The following is a 24,448-nucleotide window of genomic DNA, read 5'->3' on the forward strand; positions in this document are numbered from 1 at the left end:
CCTTTGACACCTGAAATTTGCTTTGTGTAAGCATGGAATAATTCCTCCATCCCTGCTAATTCTCATGGCCTGCTCACACTGCTGGGCTGCCCACAGCCTCCGCTGAAGGTTCAGCTCCCATCCATCCGGCAATGTTGGAACCTGAGCTGCTTGCTGAGCACACCTGCATCTTCCTCTGATAAGCCAAATGTCCTCACAGTCATGCTAAAATAAGAAAACAACGCATTTGATCTGCACATCAGTCATTTCTTTTACACTAAAACAGCGCAGTTAATGTAAAAATGCAAAACAGACAAAGACTTTTAGGCAAGAAACCCAAGTGTACATTTTGCCCCTTCAGACTGATACAGGAGGGCTCATTTATCCTCCCAAAATACAGCAGATCAACATTTGTTCATGGAAAGAAGGTTCTCAGCGCATTTCTGACTCTGCAGTTCTGTTTTGTATCTATTACATGAAAAGAAACTGTATCCATCTATGAGGAGCAGCCCCTTATGAACGCTTTGTTGCATTGAATAACTCAACAAAGCCACGATTTTCCCAACAAGATGCTCTCAAAACACTCCAGGAACTTATTTCCCAAATCCTCATAGATCTCCTACAAACCGTAACAACTCTTGAATACCTCAAGGTATCTGCAAATAGCATCAGTCAGCTCACACTTCTGTCCTACTGACACTAATGAGCCACTGGGCATATTTTGAAGGCAAGCTATTTCTATATTGACACCTTGTTATGTATGCAGTAAAGGCTAAAAATAATAATAATAATAATAAATTTAAACTTCCATTCTTCAGAGAGAAGATTAACGTGAAAGGTGAGGTCCTCAATATCTCATACACATCTTAACTGACCAGAATAACTTTGCAGAAGCTTCTGCTTCCACATTATAACCTGGACAGCACCATAACTATCCATCTATACAGGGGAAAGACAGCCCTTCCTTGCCTGTGTGGCAACACCCCCTCCTACCTAATCCTTACACCCAATCTCTACAACAGCTTTGTGTGCCAAAGACAGAAAAGACTGAGATACAGATTTCCTTCTGCCACCTTGATGTGTGTCATGGAGGCTGTCAATCCAAAGCAAAGTGGAAAACAACTGGAAATGCCTTTAAGACATCTTCAAAGAAGGCTGGAGGATTCCGTGTGCTCTGCTTAATTGTAACTAGTGACTAAATACACTGATAAGATGCTAAAGGAGAACAAGCATTAACAGATTATGATTCAACTGGACAATGGCAAGAAATACAAAATGGAAACGGATTTTCATTCCATTTACACCACTAGGGGACAAAGAAAAACAAACAAGACGCAGTATGTGAGCCTTCCTAATGGATCCAAAGTTGTGTTTCCTATCTGTGAACAGAGTAATAGAACTTACAAGACCTGTAAAAGCAAAGCCATACTGGCAATTAAACTGAACTTAATTAAATTAAACCTGGGCTTGATAACTCTGTATGGTAGGTTAAGCAGAAGACATTTATTAACCTAATATTAAAGAACAAAGTACAACCTCTGTATATGAATAACCCTACCCACGAATAGAAACAACCATAAATATTTTGTTAAATTCAGCAGGAAACGACAGATTTTTAACAAGTTCAAAAGATCATTAGCTTAGTTCTCATCTCCACATTTACCGGGCCAGCATTTGTATTATAAAGCAACAGCTGCAACCTAAAGTTGAAAACATGCCAGAAATATGAATAGGTTGTATCAATATTTGCACATGGAGCCTAGAACATAAATTAGTTGACACTCAACAATTAAAGCTTCCTCTCCGAAGTTGCAATATTTAAAGGTTAAAGATTAGACATGCTCCCTCTTGTGTTAAACTAAGAATACACGGAATACATGCTGTTTTCTCTGACATGATGGTTACTTGGCCATCTGTTCCATTAAGCAAGCCCTTTAACTTTGGCTACTAATGCCTGACAAAGCATCACCAGTAATTCCCAAGCTTAAAGGCAGGTACAGCCAGAGCACACAGCCTTTACCCACAGAACATTTGTGTTACATCAACTACTATATTAACAAAAAGGACCGCTAAGGACATTACACGTGAAAAATCTGCATGAATTACACTTTTTGGACAAATATATACACAACTAGGCAAATTACATAGGAAGACTCCCTTCTTCAGTGCCTGTATGTATCTGAGGAGTTAAAAGCACGGCCAGTTTAAGCTGTTCAGTAACATCAATGATATAGAATATTAAACAGCAGATTTCCTTGTAAATATTAGCTTACAGAATATTTAAAGCAAACTGGAACAACAGGAAGAATGCCACAGCATTATGCTTGTAAATTCAGCACCAACCGTGCTTAAGTTCTCAGTTCAACAAGCTCTCATAAACCATTCCCTGCACAGAGCCTTCCTGGAGGCAGCCCCATCCTTACACCAACCCTCCTGCAGAATCTGGCCTCAAGATCATGCCTGGACATGAGCGTTAATCCCAGGTGTAACAACTACAAATGGATTTACTAATAAACCTTTTAAACAAAGACTCTGCACCTGGTGTGGGCTTGGCATGTTACATTCAGGCATGCATTTGCTGATTATGGTCAACATCGGGGGAGCTGAGAGTGAACACGAGCAAACAGTTTGCAGTCAAAAGCCGAAGAGAATTTAACACACAGCAACACAACTTCACACCTCTCCTTTTCATTACCACCAGCCTATATGTGAGGAAGATGCAGCCAGGCCCACGGCTGTTGGAAACGAAGAACGCGACCAAACATTCTAAACAACAAACACTTGTGAAAAGCAGCTCACTCTTTCAAGCCTAGAAACTTGCTTTCGTAGATGAACATTGGTCACTCCAAAAGTAATGCCTCCAAGTTATTACTATAGAAACTACAACAGATACAAAGAGAACGATAACGCTGTTTGATAGCACAGGTTTTCAGCTACAAAACTGCGTTTCAGTGCAGACATCACCATCAGCCATGGATTTCTGCCACATATGAATAAGAGATTGTACAACATGCTCAAAAATCTGCACCAGCAGAGGTGAAGCACTGTTGCAAGTGCTGAAATGCAACACAGAGAGGCAGCGAGTGCTCACACCCACTGTTTGGTCTATGTAAACGTACAGCGAGCATCAGTGAATGCCAACGGGTGCCCATTTTTTCTGCAGAGGAATGCGTTGACACACCTTTGCTACATGCACGCTATCATGTCCGACGCCATTTTGTCAGAGTGCCCCTCTGCTGCCATCTGTCACACGGTAACGAACTGTAACGGGATACTGGTGGGAAGGTTCGACCCCCCTCCTGCCATCCCACCAACATCCGCCTCTGATGTCGTGGGCCAGCACGGTATTACAGGAGGCATTACTTTCAGAGCAGCCCGTTTTCTCGCAGACTGGAAATCTCAGAACCGCAGAGTTTAGGAAAGCGAGTTGCAAACACGACAACGTCGTCCCGACACACGCAGCCATCAGCTTTACACCGGCTGCAGACCTCAGGGGTGCCTCAAGGAGCACCGTGCCCGGACTGCAGGCTGTGCCGGGGACACCGAGGAGGTGCAGAGCCCGTAGCCGCTCCCGAGCAGAAAACCGCTATGGTAGCAGCGCCTTCACCCCGTCACACAACCAGGGTCGCCCCCCCCGGTGCCACGGCACCATCCCAGCACGCTCCGTGCGCTCGAGTAACCGCCGCTCCTCATTGGGACCGCTCTAGAAAGTTGGCAAAGCCCCGTGGAAGCAGAACAGCCCCATACGGAGCGCTGAGGGGAAACCCACCGGGAGGGACCACCCGAAGCCCAAACCCGCTGCAAAGTCCCGGCGCAGCCCGGGCTCAAGAGGCGACTCCCGAGGGCTTCAACGGCCGCAGCGCAGCCAACGGCCGGAGCCGCCCTCTCCCAACCCTGCCCCGGGGAAAGGCGACAACTGAGGCAGCCGCTCCCGGCCCTCACCGGTAAAACTGGGCGCCGGGCTCGGGGCCTCCCCTCAAGCCGTGAGCTCCGGGTCGCCCCCCTTACAGCAACGGGTTGGGAATGGGGAGGCTGAGCCGGGCTGAGGGAACTGAGGGGAAGGGGACTCACGCTGTCTCCGCTATTTAAATCTCTTCCCGCCGCCTCCGCCTCACTGCCTCTCACTCGCTCTCTCCTCCCCACGGAACTTACTAAGGGCGGCCCCCCTCCCTTCCCTGCCGGCCAATATGCACAGAGCCACACTACGGGCACGCTGCTCCGCCCGCTATCCCCGGCCGCGCATCCCATTCGCTCGGCTTCCCGTCCGTCAGCTGAGTGGCGGAACATCATTGGGCCGGGCTCCTGCCTGTCAATACCCGCCCCTGCCGGGCTCCGCCCCTCGTCCCTCCCCTCCCCTTCCCGGACACCTCGAGAGAGTGTTAAAACGGCCGTTTCAAGTCACCGGCAAAATTTACTTTTAGGTCCCGCCTACTTTCATCAATGCGAGATCTTGATTGGGCGAGGAGAACGCCTATCTTACTCGGAGTGGGCGGTTCGCTGCCCACCACCTCCAAACATCCCGCCTATCCCTGTGCCGTAATCCTTAACTCGGACATTTGATTTGTCCGCGTTTCCAGGCGGCCCCGCCCTTCTCCCCCAGCGCCATCCAATCAAGAGCGGCATCTCAAGCTCGAAGGCGGTATCAAAGCGCATAAACGGAGCGTGTGAAAGGACCGCCTTCATTGGTCGGTGCCTCTCGCCCCGCTATTGCTCTTCCGCTACCGCCGTTCTGCAGAGCGTACCACGGCGCGGCGGCGGGGGGGGAGCGGTGTGGGCGGGCAGGAGCGAGCGGCGTTGGTTCGCGCCGTCTCTATGAGTGATGGGGCGGAGGAAGGCCTTTATTGCCCGGCATGCCGCGCGCGCTGTAGGTAGCTGCCTCCGCTCCGCGCTGGGGAGGGCGGGGGAGGAGGAGGAGGAGGAGGAGGAGGGAGGCTGGTGCCCGATCCAAGATGGCGGTGCAGGAATCAGCTGCTCAGCTCTCAATGACTTTGAAGGTGCAAGAGTACCCCACTCTCAAGGTGGGTGCCCAGCACGTAGGAGAGGGGTAGAGTCGTCCGCGTCCCGTTCCGGGAGCGCTGAGGGGAGCGGAGGGCTCTTGCCGTAACGGGGCTTCCACGGTTCCCTTTCGCCTTCCCGGAGTACCGCGGCGGACTCGCCGTGTGTGTGGAGCCCTCCGCGGTCGCCCTCCGCTTGTCTCCCGGCTGGAGCCACCGTGGCTTCTTCTCCTCCTCCACTTCTCGCTGCGAGGAGTGAGACGTGCCTGGAATACAGCGCTGCTCTGCGAACTGAGGGGAAGGGGCAGGCCCCGAGCGCTGCGGGGTGGGGAGGAGGCAGGGCTGGGGTGGGGGCAGGCCGGGCTGAGGGCTGGGGGGGGCTGTGGGTGCTGCGAGATGCCCGGTAGTGTGAGGGGATGCTGAGGGGAGGGGGGTGGGAGAATAGGGTCCCTTGCCTCCCTGAGGATGGAAAGCGCACAAAAAAGGAGCGAATGTTGGGGAAAAAAGAAGGCCCGTGTGATATATGCACGAAGTCATAATGGTTAGGCAAAGCTGTGCTGAGAGCGTGGAGTGTTCCTGAAGGCGCTGTGTCGGTCTGAAGGATGGTGGCTCGGTGTGGTGAAGGGACTGAAGGAGCCAGGGCTGAGCACTGAGGTCATCGCCTCAGAGGTTGTTGAGCTGGAAGGGTGATGCTCGTAGGAATCGGTGGGAACCTTTGTTTGGAGTCTGGTGGTGTGTACAGGAGGTGGACTGCGTTAATAGGTACGGCTGTGGGAGGGTGTTGGGAGAAGGAGCTGTGGTGCAGAACGTTGATTTGGGCATCTCCCAGGACAGTGCATCAGCAGCTTTTCATGTCCAGGAGGTGGTTTGCAGCTAAACTTTGTGATGCTGAGATCATGCTGCACTTTCACACAGTCAGTACCGTGTGCTTTGAGCACTGTTTGTTTTGCAGGCTTTTTGGCCGTGTTCTTCCTGTGCATGTCCTCATTCCCCACCCTCCCAGCTTTTCATTTAGTTCCAAGAAACAGAAGAACCAAATCTTGATTCCTTTTTGTTCTACATGCAAAATCATCTTCCCATCATTGTTTTCCCTGACACTATCAGTCCTGAACTCTGAAATGCATTTAGAGAGCACTCTAGCACTTTCCACAGCCACAGCAATGTGAAGGCCCTTAAAGTTAAGAAGATCATTTTACAACTGCGTTTCAGACTTATTCCAGTTGTTATCACAGCTCTGCCTGTTACATTCCTGAAAAATTACTGGCAGCAAAGATCAGGGAGTTCTTGTTTTCTTGGTTGTGACTTAAGATGAGTTGTCAAGGTGCCAGCCATTTAAAAGCTGGAGAATGTTTTGGACTAATTCTTACATTTCCCCAAGCCTGCTTTTTCCCTGAAAAATCGGAACAAAAATATACATTGAAGAATGGAATGTTGTTTGTGATGTTGGGAAGCTGAATAGTGGCTGAGACGCCCTTTAAATTTCCTGGGGAGGTTGTTGTTTATTGATTCTTCCCAGCACCCATTCAACTGCTGAGTTGTTTCTCTAATCTTTAATAGCGTTTTCTTGCTTAAAAAACCTGCCACAGTAATGTCTGCTCAAAGCTTTTCTGTATGTCCTCTTAAATGCTGTTGACTGGGAGCCGCGTATCGAAACACTTTAGTGGTGAAGGCGAAGAATCAACAGGGAGAGACGATCACAGAAGGTTCAAGTCTGTTGAAATACGTTGACTGCAAATTCCACTTTGCTTACTTGGAGGCAGGTGGCTGAAAGTTTCCACTGGACTGAGCCTCTGCGGGGATTTGATTTCCAGGTTTGTGAAATGATACACGGCCATTTGTGCTTTTAATTATGAGCACCAGCACAGTGGCTTGAGATATTTCTCTTGGAGTTTCAGACATTGTCGATTTTTTTTTCCCCTGATGTGAGGAAAACATAAAAGATTATAGGCTTGTATTTATATCCTTCCTGTTTTCTCCCTCTAGCTTCCTCATGCCGACATCACTAGGCAGTGGTTGTGTAATAGCTCTGCGTTTACTGTATGTTCTACACGGTGCCTTCCATGTGAAAGAATGCTTAAAACTGCAGAGGGACGTCCCTTTGCCACTGCTGGATTGTGGCTGCTGCAGGAGTGGAAATGCTTCAGCTGTTCTTCAGCAGTTCGGCTCAGGAGGAGTAAATTGACTTCTTCAGATGAACCTAGAGAAGTTATTTAAGCACACAAAATAATGCTCGAGTATTTCCTCGGCATGCCTCCTCCTTGTCAAGGACAAGAAGGCCGCCAGCTATTCCTCATTCAAAGTGCTGTGGAATCTGAAGGGGGGGGAGGGAAGCCTGCTGATCAAGAGTTTTGCAGCCTTCGTCTGAGGGATATAACGTGAAGGCTGGTGATTTAAAAAGGGATGAATGTGAACATTGTTATTGTGGTTCTTTGCTGAAACGCTAATAAACAAGCGATGACAAGAAGCTCGATAATTCATCTGTATCCTCAGCAGCGAGAGTAGTTGTTAAACTGACCTAGCAAAGCAAAATGGAGTAGGACCCTAAAACTGTGGGATCTTCCATCTTAAAGAAGGGGATGGTCATGTGTCAAAATATTCTTGTCTGGGTTGTTCACTGGCAGCAGTTGAGGGTTAGATGTGGGTTTTTTTTAAAGCTAGCTGCTTTTAAAAACAGCTGATCAAAATGAGAGCTGTGGGAGCATGGAATTCTTGAGCATCACCTCGATGCTGCTGATTGGCTTCTTTTGTTGGCAGCTGTGTTAGGGGAATACTGGCACCAGATTTAATAAGATGTTAATTTCTCAAGGAAATACCGTGTCTACCTGATCTTTTAATAGGGGAACAGATAACAGGACTGGGAAGTATATGTTGATTCTGTCCTGAGTTCACAGCGTCACTCCAGCCAGCTGAGCTCAAAGCGGAGGCAGAGTGGGTTGCTCAGGGCATGTGTTGCCTGGTCTTGAAAATCTCCAAGATGAAGCTTCCAGCCTTCATGGGCAAACCTGGTCTGATGCTTGACCTCTGTTATGAATGTAAGAAAAAAGGCTTACATGGAGTTGTTCTGTCTTCCATTTTGTGCCTGTTGTCTCTGTCTCTTGCCTTACCAATGAGGTGTAGTCTGTCTCCATCTTCTTTCCTGTCCCCATCAAGTGTTAATGCACATGGATTTGATTTACCTGGAGCCTTTTCTTTTCAAGGCTAAGCAATCCTTGTTCTCTCAGCCTCTCTTCATGTGGGAGATGCTCCAACCTGTTGGTAATCTGTGGCCTTTGTGCACACTGCTGTGTTCCTCCTATAGTGGAGGCCCAGAAGGGGTTACAGCACTCGAGATGAGCATAATTCATGTGGAAGGGAAGGCTTGCCTTCCTTGCCCTGCTGGCCATGCTCTTCTTGACTTAGTGCCATTGGCCTTCTTTGCTCCAAAGGCCTCTTAATGTTGCACAGTCAGCTTGCCTACGCTGACCTCCAGGTTCTACTCTGCAAAGCTGCTTTCCAACCCGTGTGTCTCCAATAGGTACTGCTGCCTGCGGTTGTTTGTTCCCAAATGCAGGACTTGGTGTTTCCCTCTGGACTGCACTGAGTTCTGTTTGTCCTTTTCTCCAGCCTGTTGAGATCCCTCTGAGCAGCAGCATGACCATCTGGCATATGAGCAGCTTTTCAAGTCTTATATCTTCTGTGGACTGTGAAGGTGCACTTGAACCCATGTAGAATCTTGAGTGAAGATGGCAGTTTACTCTGATCAACCCTTTTTTTTTCCTGCTGAAGCAGGAAAGTCTATTTCCACCTTTATTTGCTTGATTAGAATTTATTTTTTTTAACCATGGCTTTGTATTTTGACAGAAGTATCCATCAGTGCAATGTCAAGCTTTGAATGTGCCACAGCAGAAGTTGCTCAGTGAGAAAGGGCTGAAGTAGTACAGCTGGAATGCCTGGTGCACTTTCAGTGTATCTGCACAACAAATTCCTTGCTGCTTGTTGATCAGTAACTGAAACGCTCCTCAGGTGGAAGACTGAAGCTGGCTACAGCAGTCAGTGAGCTCTGTGCTGACTTGGTGCGAGTGCTTGTATCTCACACTACATCAGTCTTCAAAGTGGCTGCTCTGACTCACTCAGCACGCATTAAATATCCATACCAAGCATTAGTATGTTGCTGAACCATGCACTTCCTGTTTCAACACATCATGCTTGCATGCCAGCAAACAGGCGTGACGCCTTGCGCTGCTGCTCTGCTGCACTTGGCTCAGTGTGCTTCTGGTATTGGGACTGCAGGGGGAGTTTAACATTGGAAAGCAGTGGGGGTAGGAGTTGGTTCCTGTGGGATTCGGTCTCTTTTCCACCCCTGCCCACTCCCTGTAAAATGCATTTGCAAGTGATCAGTGCAGGAGGAAAACAGTTAAGGCAGAAAGGAGCCATGAGCTAGAGATGTCATCTTGTTTTGGTTTGTTGCTGCAAACTGTCATGGTAAGAAGACTCTTTCTGTAGTAGGAATGGAACCTTTGCTGGGTGTTGGGAACTACCCAGTGCCAATTCTCTTTTCTTTGAACCTCTTCTATCTTTCATTTCAGTAGTTCCTGTGTTAAGCAGTGTGATGGTGCGCCTTAGAGCCCTTAAGCTTAGGGAAGCAGTTGTGGCAGGTGTGTGTCTTCTAAAAGGGCTTGCTAGCAAAATCCATCAATCCTTGTAAGCTTCAGAAACTGCCTGCATTATCTGTTTGGTCTCCCATAGTGAACAGCCCAGCCTACAGAAGTATTTGCTCATACAGAATGTGAAATATGCTGTATCAATGGCTACCTAATCCAATCTGACATATGTTATTGCCTATTTAAATGAAGTAAGGCTTTATTGTCAAGATATCTTTATCATGACACCCAATAATAGAACTGTTTCACATCCTACGCTCGCTTCACCTCAGCTTTGATTGTGAGCACTCTGGGCATTGCCTTGAGGTGTAAGCTGCAGGGAGCACTGAAGTAATACAAGTAATCTTATTGAGTAGACCTTTGGTTGTTCATATTTCCTGATAGATGTCTGCTGAGCCAATAATCCTTAATTGCATGTTAGGTGCAATGCTGTCACTTCAGTTGGAGTTGGTTATTTTGGGAGCAGTCAGACCAAAGCCAGGATCCCCAGCCTAAAGGCTCATGGCTGTGCAAATGTGGAGGAGGAGGGTGACAACTTTTATTTAAAGAGCTGATGCTGTGAGTAAAATGAACAAACATTTAGAGGATAAAGAAGGACTTAAACAAAGGAAGGGTCTTTCTTAGAGTGCAGACTTGCTGTGTGATCTTGTCCAGTTGGCTGCTGCTTTGGGTGGGAAGGAATGCTTCATTTCTTCTCCTAAAAGGAGGAGAGCAAACAACGTTCCTCCAAGGTGTGAGTTGAAGGTAGCAGCTGTAAGCCAGTGTTGTGAGAAGTCCTCTGTGCCCATAGTGTGTCTGGAGGCAGAACTCTTAACATGGCTGTCAACCTTGCATTGGGATTCAAGTCAGTTCTGTCTGACCATATGGTGGCTTTGTAAAGCCCTTGGTTAAACTTACTGGAGATGCTACTCAAAAGCTGCTTACATCTATTAATGAACACTTACTAATATGCATTACTGGCAGTTTATATGAATGGATAATATTTGGGATAATTGCTTCTTTTTAATAAATGTGTAGCAGATGAACAGCCTAAGATCTTTTGCTGTTAATTCTGTACTCTATTGAAGTAGCAGCTTCAAATATTGTGGTGATGTTTTCTTTGACCTTTTTAACTAAGGAGAACTATTTGATTTTATACTTAAAAAAGTTTTTAAGAATATTTCTAAAAAATCCAAATGATCTACAGCTGCGTTTAAGGCTTGTGAAATTATTTTTTCTCTCTTGATCTGTGTCTCTTTAAGAATTCATATTCACACTTGTACCTAATTCAGCCTAAACCCAGCCATTATTCTGAGCCTCTCATTTGGGGTATATGCTGCTTCTCCTTTCTTTTAATTTTCTTTTAATTTTCTAATTTTGCCTGGAAACAGAAAGAAATATCACTATGAGGGATTGATAAGGGCTATGAATCAGAATAATTCATTCTGTGAATGAGTGATGATATAATTTACATTTTGGATGAGTTGAGTGAGAAATAATGATGCCAATTCAGCTCTAGAATTATCTGAGAGCTAGAGGAAGAAATAAAAAATAAACATTAAGGATTTCAGTGATTCTGCATATAAATGCTTATGTGCTGTTGGCTTGTCTGGGAACTTGATACAGTTTATTGTTCTCTGCTTCACGTTTGAAGTGGCGCCATGTGTAATAATTTTTGTTGTTGAAGGTGAGCAATTTGGTATCAAGGAAGCATCTTAAAGCTCAAAAGTACTTCCTTGCTCTGTTTACCTCCTCTTGATGTTGCTTATTTTCAAACTTTAGGACATAATTCTCCTTTCATCTTCTGTGTTCCTGTTCTTCCTCTTTTCCCTCGCATAAAGTAGGACTAAGTTGGTTTTGCTTCTGTATTAGTTTGAGATCATTTAATCAGCTGTGCTTTCTTTTCCCTACTTGTCTATAGTTAGGCTTAATTTCATATACAAGCACAATATATATTGCATTTGAAAAAGCTTGTTTATACCACAGAGAATCTTCTGTTGGGTTGACTTAGACGTGTAAATTCATACAGCTCTCTGGTGCTTTGCAGGTACTGTAAGCTAACACAGTTAAGAGGAAGCACATCATTTTTCTGACCCTTGAAAGGAGGGCATAGCTCTGTAATGGTTTCCCCCGTCTAACCTGGTAGGACTCCTTTTATTTTATTTTTCTTAAATCTTCCCATTTTTGTTCTTCCCACTAGTTACCTGACTTGATGTACCTAAAAAAAAGAGTTGTAAAAATCCATTGCAAATTCCTTTCTTCCCAGGGCTGGATTCCCTGGAAGAGATACGCTATGTAGGTATTTCTGTACTCAAACAATCCACTCTTTGTGGCCAGAAGTTTTACTTGCTTTCAGCTGGGAGGCCTTAGTGTGAAAAGAGGATGATTCATGCAGGCATCACTAACGTTGGGGTTTATAGCTAAAGTTCTCTGCATGAGTTAGTACTGCTATCAGGCTGGACCTGATTACCTTTCCATCAAATAGAGGGGGAACGGGTTATTCTTTTACAAAAATTTTAAGCCTAAGTAAAGATGTTGTCTGCGCTCACCTTTTTCTATGGAAAAACAGTTGTTTTTTGTGTATATTTAGAAAATAAACCTGAGAGGATCTGTTGGCTGGAGGCTAGAGAATGATTAACGGCTTCCACTCCTCCCTTTGGAAGTGCTTCCACATAATTCTTCCTTCAATTGTGATGACGTTTATTGAAGTGTCATTCTTGCTGTGTAATTTCCAATAATTAAATGATAGCTGTAATTGAAGTAGTTTTTATATGCAATCACTGTGGAATAGAAACATTTTTTTTCTTCATGTTCTGGCCAGACAGATTGGTTGGTTTTAGTTTCTCCTGTTATGCGCAACTCTTCAGACTTCAATCAGTTCAAGTGAAGAAGGAATTCAGTCTGTGAGCAGAGAACTGGAGCTCAAGACTTGAGGGAGGATAAAGGCTCGTCTTTGCTCTGACTTAGATTTTTTTTCCATACAATCCTGTGCCCACGGCTTTCTAGAAATTCTCTAATAAATGCAGCTCAACACCTCAATAGTTCAGGAAAAAGTGGCTTTTTTTAGGATAGCTGGGACAAAGTAGAAGGATGCATTTCAGTCATTGTGCTTCCCTATGGAAATTATTGTAATTGTAACTGATTTCCCCTTCCAACCAGCAGCTTATTGATGAACAGAAGCTATTCTTCCTAATCAAACAGGTACTAAGTACATTAGTAAATAGGGCCTAAAAATGAGAGTCAGCCCATGCAAAAATCCTGGACTTCTGTGATCTTTTAAAAATCAAGGTAGAAGTTGGGGTCAAGGGCAAATTATACTAACTTGCTAATTAGTATAATAGAATGCTTTTTGTGAATATTGCTTATCAGGAACTCTTGAAAGAAGCTCCTAACTGGGTGGTGGGTAATTGGGCAGAAGAGAGGGAATGAACATCAAGGTTTAGTAGTCAGCCTCGCATAGAATAAGGTTAATATTAGTGTTCTGCTAGAGTCTCTGCTAGTACTGCTGATATTTGACTTGAACAGCTTGGAACAGAGAACAAGTAGTGAGTTGATTCCATTTCCTTGATGATACAGAGGTAATTACAGCATTATAGGCGCAAAGTAGGTGTGAAGCATTGGATAAGAGAGATGGTAGAAGTATTAAAATAAATGAAATTGTATGTAGGTGAATGTGTGCTGCGGTTGTTTGAGACTGTGCAAGGAAAAGCAGTCCTAGTTTTATGTGTAAAATAACAGACTCTGAAGTCTTCATTATTGCTTAGTGAGATTTAAGGGTCATAGTGAATGTTCTGGGAACAGTCAGGAAAATAAAGTTAAGTGTTGAGAAAGGGAATAAAATGGAGAGACTGATTTTTGCAGTGGTAAAAATGCACAGTGTCATCTTCAGTACAACTTTCTTCCTTGCCTCACCTTGAAGAGAGATGTAGTAAAGCTGGAAAATGTCCTCAGAAGGGCAAGGATGAGTAGACATATGGAAGGCTGTCCTCAAAGAATGGAGAGCCTCTTCAGCCTCAAGAGACACTATGAGGGTCGTGGGGAATGGTGAATGTGCTTTTCTGTTCCAAAAGGACCAAATGGTTTCAAATGAGGCTGGTAGATGCCAAATGAAACAGTGAAATTCCTCACTTCAGGATGTTGCACTGCTGAAATTCTGCAGGTCAGGAACGACCAATAGTGCTCATGGATGATAACCTGTGGTGTTTAAACTCCCACCTCTTGCCCAGGTTGTCTTAAGAGACCATTTGGGATTAGTAAATTTTTGCTTATTCAAGTGCTAGTGCTGTCAGAGGGAGGACGGTTATGGAGAGACTTCTGGCCTCACCTGCTGTGGCCACTCATATCTCTATATAACACTTGTGCCTCCGTCCTTTTTACTCTTAACTCAGAAAAGTCTAGGAAGCCCTTATCTCTGACGCTCATATTTAGGTAGCAGAAGACTGCTATCAGGCTGTGCCCCTCCAGTCCTCTTCTACAGGTTCTCAGCCTTATGGTTTCATGTCCTCCTGCTGTACTCATCAGTATGGAATGGGGAAGGGCCCTGAAAACCAGCCTTAATATTCGAAATGAGTATGCTGGAGTTCTGAGCATAGAGAATAATCATTCCTATTAAGCCTCTGTCCTCAGTTTTGCTAATGCAACCCAGTATGTGGTTAACTTTCTCTACCTTAGGAGTCTGTTGTTTATTCTGGTCCTGCCTGTGATCCATCAGGACCTCTGCATTGTTTTCTTCAGAGGTGGTGCTAGCCAGTCACTCTGCAGCCATGCTAATACATGGAACTGTTCTGTGCGAGGTGCAGAGCTCTGATTTTTACTTGATTGAATTACATGAAGCTTTTGTTGTGTTTCTCTGGCTTGTCAGGCTTTTTCTTACTATCAGCTTTGCCATCCAGCATTACTGAGCACTTTGTTTGTTGTCCTCTGTGAGCCTGTGGATTCTGTCCTGTTGTGTGGATCACTGATGAAGGCATTCATATGGGAGCTGATAACAGTCCCTGGGAGTCTCGTAGTGTAACTTATCAGGTGGATTGTCAGTCACTGATCATCGCTGTTTGAGCCTGGCTGTCCTGTCAGTCCCAAACCCAGGTTATATTCCACTCATTCAGCCTGCATCTCCCTAGTCTGGCTACAAAGGAACTGTAAGAGACCACTTCTTCCAGCTTCTCTGTTTTAGAAGAGAGACAATTAATTTACCCTTCTGTAATCACTGAGGACTTTGCTTGTTCACCATGATGTTTCAAAGAGGTGGTAGCAGCTTTGCAGTGTCATTTCCTCCTTTCTGAAGGGTACTTACTGTTCCACCTACCCCCAGCCCTGACCAGTTGTTTGGTACAGGAGCTGGAAGGTTTGGGAGAAGACCTGGCAAGTGAACACAAAGGCAGTATCTACTACTGAAGCTTTGTTGCTAGGGCACACTTTCAACACGATGCTTTTCTTCACGTTCATTATTCTGCTGATCTGTCTGTAAAGCCTTTGTCACTTAAACTGCTTATTAGTGGAACTGTAGCTGAATAAAGTGGAGCACTGGATTTCCAGTTGTGACTCAGCCAGCTTTCTGTGGTGGCTGGATTGGTGTAACAGCTCTGCAAAGATCATCTTGCCGTAGTTACTTTTTTTACTCTTAATACGTGCTAGGTTCTGTGTTTGGGAGGAAGTATGTTTGGAAACCTCAGTGTCTAATGAATGAGGAGTGGCTGTCTGTCATGGAAGCTGTGGCTGTGCTTAACAGCCAAAGCACTACAACATTCTCAAGATGTCATTAAGCTGCTTAGTGGAATTCAAGGTGCTAAAAGTGGCAAAGTCCAGTCTGCTTCTCTGACACCCACTGATGTTAAATACCTCTGAGGCAGTGGAGATCTTGAAGCTTTGATCACTGTAATCGTGGAACTTCTGTGAGGGTAAAACTGATCTGCGTTCTACTGCACTGATCTGTAATGCTGAAGTCTGAAGATGGTATCTCTGTATGTTTTTCTTTTTTGAGGTCAGTTTTCTTTGAACCAATGTCAGAGTTTGGGTTGAGGTGAATATTTATGGGCAGGCTGTTTCTGTGTTTTTGATGTATGGGTAGAGTACTAAATATGTGCATGAAGGTGCATTTAGAAGAAAATTAAAGAATCTCACTTAAATGTTGTATACAGGATTGCTTGTTTTGACTTAATGATATTATTCATATTTCTGCACTGATTCTTTTAAAATCTGATAGTAACTGTTTGAGAAATGTATATAGTCTGCTAACCATCAGGATACAATATATGCAAGCGTTTAATACTTGCTGTTTCTCCTTAGTTTCGTTATGCATTTAGAAAATGCCAAGAAAATGGCCTCATTTACTAAATGAATGGCTTCTTGCAAAGCATAGTTTGATGGAAATTGTATTTAGTACTTAATTTCAAATTCAGCCATTAGTATATTTAAAGGTATTTCAGGTGGTGTATTAAATCTACTGTTCAACAGTTCTAGCCACTGGTCCTACGTGATTTGAGAATCAATTTAATCAGACTGAAATAATTATTTTTAGCCTTAGTCAGTTTTGCCCTTGTGCCTTATGTACATTCATGTACATTAACACTGCAGTAGAGTTCCTAAGGATGAGCTTAAAGCTGTCACGGTACGTTCTTAGTTTTGTTATTCATTTGAGTGGAAGGAAGAGAGAACAAACTCAGCTGTAGCTCTCAGGGTTGTCCTTCCTCCTCTTTTGCTGATTCAAGCTTGAAGACCCAGAAGAGTTCTCTCCTAAGATCATCTCCAGAGCTAGAAGTGGTTGTGCTGCCCCAGAACATGCTCTGCCAAAGCTTTCTGGCTTGCTTTGCTCACGCTGCAGAGTGAAGTAATGGCTGCAGTGAAGAAAACACTTGGATCAGATGATTCAGCTGTCTGCCTGTCTGTTGGTACTCAGCACCTAGAAGCAGTTTGTGTGCAGAAGTCTCTGGCCAAGTGGACTGTCCTTAACACTTAAGCAGGAAAATTTGGATCTTGGAAAAACTTATTACTATGATTGTTATCTTCTGTGTAGGTTGTTTTTATCTTTGATAAGGAGGAGTTGGAGTTGAGTTGGGCTTGTTTTAGTGCATGCATCTCTTAGATGCTGCATCTGCATCTTGGAAAGCTGATGAGGAAAAGATGCAGAACTGATTCAGTGGCACTAAATTCACCCATGCTGCTTGCAGATGTTGGTCCTTTTTGTCCTCTTGTATGCTTGTGGTGCAAGACAACGGTACTGTATTTTTTTCCAGCTTCAGTGAGTAGAACAAGTCGGTGTTGAGCTTTTATCCAAAATATGTTCTGGTCAGCTCTTGCAGCTTTGTTTCAATCTGTTTAATGTTTAGTAGTGTTTTCCTTTTTATTTTCCTCTTAAAGTAGTCATTTCAATATCAGGCTGGGCTCTATAAGCCAGTTGCCCTGATGAGGGACAGCTGTTTCATCCAGGTTTGGTCACGGAATGGTAGGGGCAGTAAAAGCATTACGTTTCTGGTAGTGTTTGGCAGTTTGGTTGCTTTTTCCTTCCATCTACTTTCAGTGTGGAAATAAATAGTGAACCTTTTGAAGAGTTGTGTGATTCCAGGCTGCAGGTAACAACGGGACAAGTGGTCAAGATGAACCAGTTGTGCAAATATGTCCTTTTACCTGGAGTCATTTCCCTTGATATGTTAAACTGTTTACAAATATTTGTATCTGCTTTTAGAGGCTATAGTGAAATTATTCAACTCTTTGCCTCTTCCACATTTGAAAATGGAAATGGGAAGTGTTATTGCTCTTGTATGCTGCAAAGAAACTGAGGAAGAGAGAGCTGAAGGGGATGGCTTTCAGACCAGTATCTTCAGTGTTTAACTAAACTACTTTTGATAGTCAAAGATACCTCAAATCAGTACTAACTTCTGCAAGTGCTGACTAAAGCATCTCTTCAGTGTGGTGTGGAAAACTGATGGTAAAATGCTTGCAAAAATTAAACCCATTAAATACAGGTAACTGAAGAAATTGTGTTTTTCAATGAATAGTAAGAAGTGGGGGGTGAAAGGAAGGTACTGTCATATTGTCTGGCATTGAGCTGTGGAGTTGGAAACAAGCTTTGGTACTATGAAGCATGTTCAAAACTATGTGCCCCTATGCTCCACGTGGTATCTGCAGAGGGACTCTAATAAAACTATGGATTTATTTATGTGGAAGTAGAAAAGGAAGGTGGGGGCTCCAGACCGTGATTTAGACAAGCAGGTATTAACAAGCCTGTTGTGATCATATCATATCATAGTATCATAGTATCGTGCGAGTTGGAAGGGACCTTAGAGATCATCGAGTCCAACTCCCGGGTTTCGAGCCCTCTGTGTAGCGAAGTGGCACTTCTACCCCTGCGCCACAGGGGGGATTCGAACCCGGGCCCTCCAGTGCCGCAGGCAGCAGCTTAAACTTGTTGTGATGTTTTATTTCACATAGTTTCAGTTTGGGGGGTTGTGCTGCTGTTTTGTTGTGTGTTTTTTTTAGGAGTGTTACAGGGGAAATAGTATTTTATAGCGATACTTCCCATGATAAAGGTTTGTTCTGTCTTTTGGGTCTTTGAGGTGACAAAAAAACAGTGCATAGATCACTTTGGTGTTTCTGAGAGGGAAGAGGAGTCCTGTCGTACCTTATCAGGATATTGTTACACTTCCATGGCAAACAAGAACCACCTGTTGTAGGTCATGTGAAGTCTTAGGAAGCTCATCTTCCTTATGCTGAGCCTGAGCTGTTTCTCAGTGTGTTTCTAACTGTGAATTGCAGAGGTTGTGCTGTGTCATTGTTCCCTAGAGCCTGCAAAGAGATGGGCCCTGGGGATACTTTTCTTGCATGCAGATGATTAGAAGGAAGAAAATAGGCGCAAACTTGATGAAATGTGATTAGCAATGATGAAACTTGAGGGATTTGTAATCAAACACATACATGATACGTACCAAACAGAACTCTGATTTGCGTTTCCTGTTTTACTTTCAGTCACAAGTCTGGTGGTTAGCTAAGCTATGCCTTTCATCAGTGAAAAAGCAATCAGGATTATAGTAATGACCCAACGGGACTCATGAACTTCTTCAAGATAAGATACAGAGGAGTTGTGTGTGCAGCAGTAGAATGTTTAGTTCTAGAGTTCGTGTTACCGTTGGAGCTCTGAAGTAACAGAACAGTTCTAACAGAACATTGTCTGAGTTGCTTGTGCTCGCTGTAGTGGAAGCATCACGATGGGAACTGCTCAACACTGTTCTGGCCAGTTCTTTTAGTACCATAAAGTTTGACCAGGCTGTATGCTACTCCTATATGTGCTTTTAACTGCCGTCAACAGCAGTTTTGACATGGCTGTTTTGTAAAGGTGTAGGACGAATAAAGAGGACAAGAGACCTCCAAGAACAGTTAGTCTTCAAACCAAGGTATGGAATTTTAGGGTAATTGACTGAACTCAGTTATATGGGGTGGGCTTTTTCAGTGAAGGGAAACACAGCTGCATGAAGTTCCCCTTAGCATTATAGTCATATAGGAGCTAGTATTGAAAGTAGTCTTAAGTAGTCTTCCGTGCTCAGAAGCAACTAGGATACCTATTGCATTTCCTGAGTAACTATTGGTGTACCATCTGTCACAGGTTTAGGAGTCAATATGCATAATGTGGTTTTTTAGAACATGATTTGCAGTTATCTTGTGAACTCCTGCTGGAAAGAAATTATGCATCAAAATCCTGTTCTGAAGGTTGATCTCCTTTTGGTGGTTTAGTTGTAGCTTTCCTTTAAACACGCGTTTCCTTGCTTTCTGTTTTCATTGGTGCTTGCTACAGTCAATGCAGGATAAGTGACACAGGTATCAGAAAATCTCCAAGTTTATTTCCTGTCACTGTTTTTCATGGTCTTTGAAGTGTGTTAGCGCCATGCTGAGAGCTTAAATAAGGACTTTGGAATGAGAATTCAGTTCATTAACCAAACTTGTCATGTCCTGGAACCTAGGTATTCTCCTGACTGCATCGCATCAGCGGCCCCTCTAAGCTCTAGAAGACTTGACTTTTTTTTAAGTACAGAAATCCTAGTGACTTGGTATTTCTCATGCAGGTGCCATATGAAACACTGAACAAACGGTTTCGAGCTGCGCAGAAAAACATTGATCGAGAGACAAGTCACGTTACAATGGTTGTGGCAGAGCTGGAGAAGACGCTGAGCAGTTGTCCTGCTGTGGATTCAGTTGTTAGTCTCCTAGATGGAGTAGTTGAAAAACTCAGTGTGCTGAAACGAAAGGTAAGTGATGTTCTACCTCATTACTGTTCTATCTTTGCAAAGTTTAACAAGTGTTTTTCTGCAGTGCTGTCTGCTTTGATTTGCTCTTCAAAGTATGCACTGTAAGCAAAGAACAGAGCGTACAGTGAAACCTCAGAATATACTGAACCTTGCTGCACTGCGCTTATGGACTGTCACACTGTTCATAACTGAATAGAAGAAAAAATGGAGAAGTAAAATTCATGTGCTTATAGTCTTGAAAACCAATTTTTCTGCATACAGAAAAGAAACAACACAAGAATGACTTTTTTATATACATTCTTGCTCATTTAATGGAACGATTAGTGCAGTTGCTTTCATTTATCACTTGAGGATAATCAAGTCAAAGGACTCTGGAAAATGCACAAACCCCAGTGGAGATGGTTGTATGCAGTGCTGAGGATTCATAGCAGAGGGAAGTGAGAATTGTTCTGGATTGGTGATTTGAATACTTCTTGTAGACAGTGAACCAGGAGGTTGGGAAGTTCCTTGGGAGTATCGCTGGAAGCATTTTAAACCAAGTTCAATGAAGTAACTTGCTTCCAGCTGCTAAACTAGAATGCTTGTCTGAAATGCATCCAGACTTTTGTGCTTATAGTGCACATTTCTGAAAGGAATGAGTTATAAACATATGTAGAATAGTGCATCTATGTTTTGGATGGGAATATTACTCATCCTGAAATTCATCAGAAAAATTACATGACATATTTATTGCACAAGAATGAAAATAGCTCTCTAGCCTGGCATTAGAGCAGTACTACTCCAAAAATAAACAAAACAAATGGTAACGAAGGCATTTCATTAAAACTTAAATGAAGTAACAAACAGATATAGATCTCAAGACTATTAAGTGAAGCATCAAAATACTTTGGAGGTTTGTAACGTGAAAACAACACTGTCATGTGCTGATTTGGAGTTTTCTACTTGAGCAGGTTATTTAGGCATGGAAATAGCTGAGCTGCAAAACCCTTCATAAGTCTGATTCTTGTATTTTCATCTTTGGTTTGTGGGACTTCAAGAGGTTTTATAAGAAATTGAATTTTTTTTCACTTGTTGCATACAGAAAGCATTACGGTTTGTAGAAGAGGTTAGATTTTTGCTTGTAGGTGTGTAGTAATGATGTGGAGGAGTAAGTTATTTATTTGTTAAATCTGTTGACTTTGGGAATGTGTCTGTAGGCACCGTTGAATGCTTTGGATCTAAGGCTTCATGGTAATTGCTCATTTGTTCTTAACTGCTTGGAGAGACTGTGGGAAATGTTGCATCTTCTCGGGAAGGACAATGGGCAAAAAATAAATGGCTGTTAACCAACAGCAAGTTTTTTGCAATAAAGATCCTGCTTTGCTGAAGGCTCCAGCTGTCTTCTCTGTAATCTCTGCTGGGAGCAAAAATGATTGTTTTCTTTAGGGCCTTTGGATGCGAGTGGGATCTCTGCTTCCTCCTGTGTTTAGACAAGAATCTGCTGAGGTGGCCATAACAGAACTAGATGGATTCTTTATGTAACACCTTCCTCACTCTTAAAAAGGAGCTTTTCAGTACAGTGGGTTTATTGGGTTTTGAAAATGATCCTGGAGAAGCTTAGGCTTTTGTTTTTCCTCTCGTATCCTTTTTTAATATGCTTGTTCCTTTGAGTTTTATTAATGTCCAGCAGGGCAAGTCCAGATCACAGAATCACAGAATCACAGAATGACCCGGGTTGGAAGGGACCTCAAGGATCATGTGGTTCCAACCCCCCTGCCTAGCAGGGCCAGATAGACTTGCTCAAGAGAGTTTTAAAGAATATCTGTAGTGTTCGTCTGCATTAGAAGGATCAAAAGAAGCCAAAACAGCAAGAGCTGTATAAATCCAGGTACAAAACCATATAAAGCGAGCCCTTTGGAATGTGAACAAGGTTCACCCTTTGCCTGGTTGCCTTGAATTCTCCTTGTTGTATTCAGAATAATTCTTGTGGTTGTCTTCACATCTGATAATGCTGCAGACTTCTGAGAAGTGAAAGTATGTTTTGGTTTGAGTTTGGTTGCTTGCTGAAAAGGGGGGAAATAAAAACAAACACAACTCTCTAACATAAACGAAATACTGATTTCCAGACTATACGTTGCCAAATAAAGCTGAATTTAGTAATATTAATTTCTGCAAGCTGGGTTATGAATTATGAATATGAATATGAATTGTGAATTATGGCAAGACATCTTGTATAGTGACTGGTATTTTAGATGCTTGAGTGGAAGTTTGTAGATGAATGTACATTGTAAAAGAGATTAGAATCAACTTGTGCTTCTGCAGCTGAAGGTATCAGCTGGGGATGATATTGGTGCCTGGGTACGTTACTTGAGTACTCAGAAGGGAGCCATGCTAGAGTGGAGAATGATGTAGGCTGCCTAAAGTTACCCAGGTTTTTGGTCTGTGCCTGGATGACAAAGCTTCATGGTATTTCCTGTTCCTGTAGCCATGCAGGTACTCCAACACAAAGCCAGCAAGCTTAAGTTACCACAAGTAAAGTAGTTCAGCTTGAAACTGCATTGCTGGTGAGATATCACAGATGGGAAAGGTAGTAAGCTTCCACCTTCTGGTTTGCTCTTACCTCAGTGAGCATATAAAAGTACTGCAAGCATTCTTGTGTTCTGTTGACAACTGTGGACCATGTCTGACATGTGCTGTATATGGAGTCAGTGAGTTTTAAATTACAAATACAACTGTAGTAAAATTGCCTGGGAAAACTTGAAGCATACGTAGTCAACCATGGAATTTCAAGGCTGAATTAGAACAAGTTTGGCCACAGTATTTGGTAGTTTGAGCAATGAAGTTATGGGAATACTGCTGTGTTTTTTGCACTAGGCATGCCAATATGAGAATGTAAGTGTTAGAGTAGAATAATTTCAGTTGAAAGGGGCATAAATAGAACAAGTCCATCTGTTGTTCTTCTTCCTCCAGGTACATTTGTTTTTCCTGTGTAAGGCTCCTAACAGTAGAGATGTGCTTCCAGAGTGGTAGAAATAAAATCATACCACATTGATAATGCTAATAACATTGGAGAAATTCCTCTAAGACCCTTGGATTGAAGATGCTAAAACACCAAATGTTTATATAGCTTTCATTAATGCAGGAGCTGGTTAAAATGGCTCCAATAAATTAGAAGTAATGTGGGTTTACTCTACAGCACTCCTTAGTAGAACTAATTCATTGGGACAGCTGCTTGAGGAAGAAGCTGTACATAAGTTGGAGGTGGAAATTCAGGAGTTACAGATGACTGTGAGCCTCCATGATGGTCTTTGCAGGGTATTAGATAACTTTATGGCAGAACTGATTTTGCTTTTTTCTTACTGGCTGAATGTTAAGCAGGAGGAAAAAAAGATCAAATGTGCATGTGTTAATATGTAACTTATGTCAAAAGTGTTTGTTAATAATATGCCAGTGTCTCAAAAGTGGACCAACAGTGCTGAAACTGATGTGCTGCTGTGAGAGTTGTCTTTCTAAATGAAATGTTATCAAAGGTAACTACGTAAAGTAGCTATATAAAGAATGCTTACAAACAGTTCCTGTTTTATTTGTTGAAAGCCAATTGAAATTGTACAGCCCTGACTTGTCTCTGTTAACTTCTGCTTTTTAGGCAGTTGAGTCAATCCAGGCTGAAGATGAGAGTGCAAAACTCTGCAAACGTAGGATTGAACACCTGAAAGAACACAGTAGTGACCAACCAGCTGCTGCAAACATGTGGAAGAAGAAACGTATGGACCGTATGATGGTGGAACACCTCCTACGCTGTGGCTACTACAACACAGCTGTAAAACTAGCAAGACAAAGTGGTATTGAGGTTGGTAATGTACACTATAAAATGGTTCTAAAGAGGAGACTAGTAAATACAAACAAGCTGCATCAGTTCTATAGCAGCTTTTTCATGAACCAGTGCCTTTGTCATTATTGTTCACCTGTTGGTATTTCTAGGGCTGAGTATGGTCTCCTTACTTAGAAATATGATTTCTGGGAAGTATTTAATAAGCTGAAATTGAAGGCAGAACTTCTAGTCACAAATGAAATGCTTCTAGATAAACTCCCTGACTTCAAAAGTTAAGGTGTGTATTTGTTTGTTTGTTTACAAGTGTTATGCTGAGATTCTTGTCCCAGGCCTTCAGGCTGCTGATCAAGCATTTGGTGGAGCCTCTCATTTGTCTTAAATGACTTGTGTAGGTGATTGGGCAGGGTAGCATATGCTGATTGTGGGAACAACTGTTGTATCCTAATACCTAATGCATGCTGACTTGCACTTTAGAAAATAAACTGTAATATGATTGCGGTATATTAGTAGCCTGTATGTAGTCAGCACAGAGTTTTATGCAGTGCTCCTAATTTCCCCATGGAAAATTGTGTGGTTGTCGTTTGCCTTTTCATTTGGTATCTGGTTGGTTCTGCTTCTATCTCATAAATCTTAAGTGTTCAGAATGTGTTATTTCATAATAGTCAGGATTTCAGACACCTTGGCATAGCTTCTTTATGTAGTGATGTATCTGCACTGCTGTCCTCTTATAACCACATAGACATTATTAAAACTGATTTCAACAGATTGCTGTTCCCTTAAAGTCTTGCTTTGCTAAACTTTAGGTAGCAT

General features: G+C 43.3%; 2 protein-coding genes across 9 annotated transcripts in view; one reads left to right on the forward strand and one right to left on the reverse strand.

Moving 5' to 3' along the window:
- Positions 1–4,109, reverse strand: part of CTBP1 (C-terminal binding protein 1) — a 207,180-nt gene extending 203,071 nt beyond the window's left edge. The window contains exon 1 of one of the 3 annotated variants that reach the window (XM_072333999.1): positions 4,051–4,109. The gene's annotated coding sequence lies outside the window, so the exon portion shown is untranslated. Of the gene's footprint in view, positions 1–3,921 lie in introns of all 3 variants that reach the window. The other 2 variants (XM_072334001.1, XM_072334008.1) reach the window with 2 other exon arrangements.
- A 551-nt stretch (positions 4,110–4,660) lies between these two features.
- The window catches only part of MAEA (macrophage erythroblast attacher, E3 ubiquitin ligase), a 44,822-nt gene continuing 25,034 nt past the window's right edge, over positions 4,661–24,448 (forward strand). The window contains exons 1-4 of one of the 6 annotated variants that reach the window (XM_072335919.1): positions 4,826–4,843; positions 11,640–11,734; positions 19,645–19,827; positions 23,453–23,656. In XM_072335919.1, the coding sequence (XP_072192020.1) occupies positions 19,720–19,827; positions 23,453–23,656 (312 nt within the window). In that variant the 5' untranslated portion in view covers positions 4,826–4,843; positions 11,640–11,734; positions 19,645–19,719. Of the gene's footprint in view, positions 4,998–5,426; positions 5,736–11,639; positions 11,735–19,644; positions 19,828–23,452; positions 23,657–24,448 lie in introns of those variants that run through there. The other 5 variants (XM_072335918.1, XM_072335917.1, XM_072335916.1 and 2 more) reach the window with 5 other exon arrangements.

The sequence above is a fragment of the Excalfactoria chinensis genome, chromosome 4 (genome assembly GCF_039878825.1).
Source record: "Excalfactoria chinensis isolate bCotChi1 chromosome 4, bCotChi1.hap2, whole genome shotgun sequence".
Lineage (NCBI taxonomy): Eukaryota > Metazoa > Chordata > Aves > Galliformes > Phasianidae > Excalfactoria > Excalfactoria chinensis.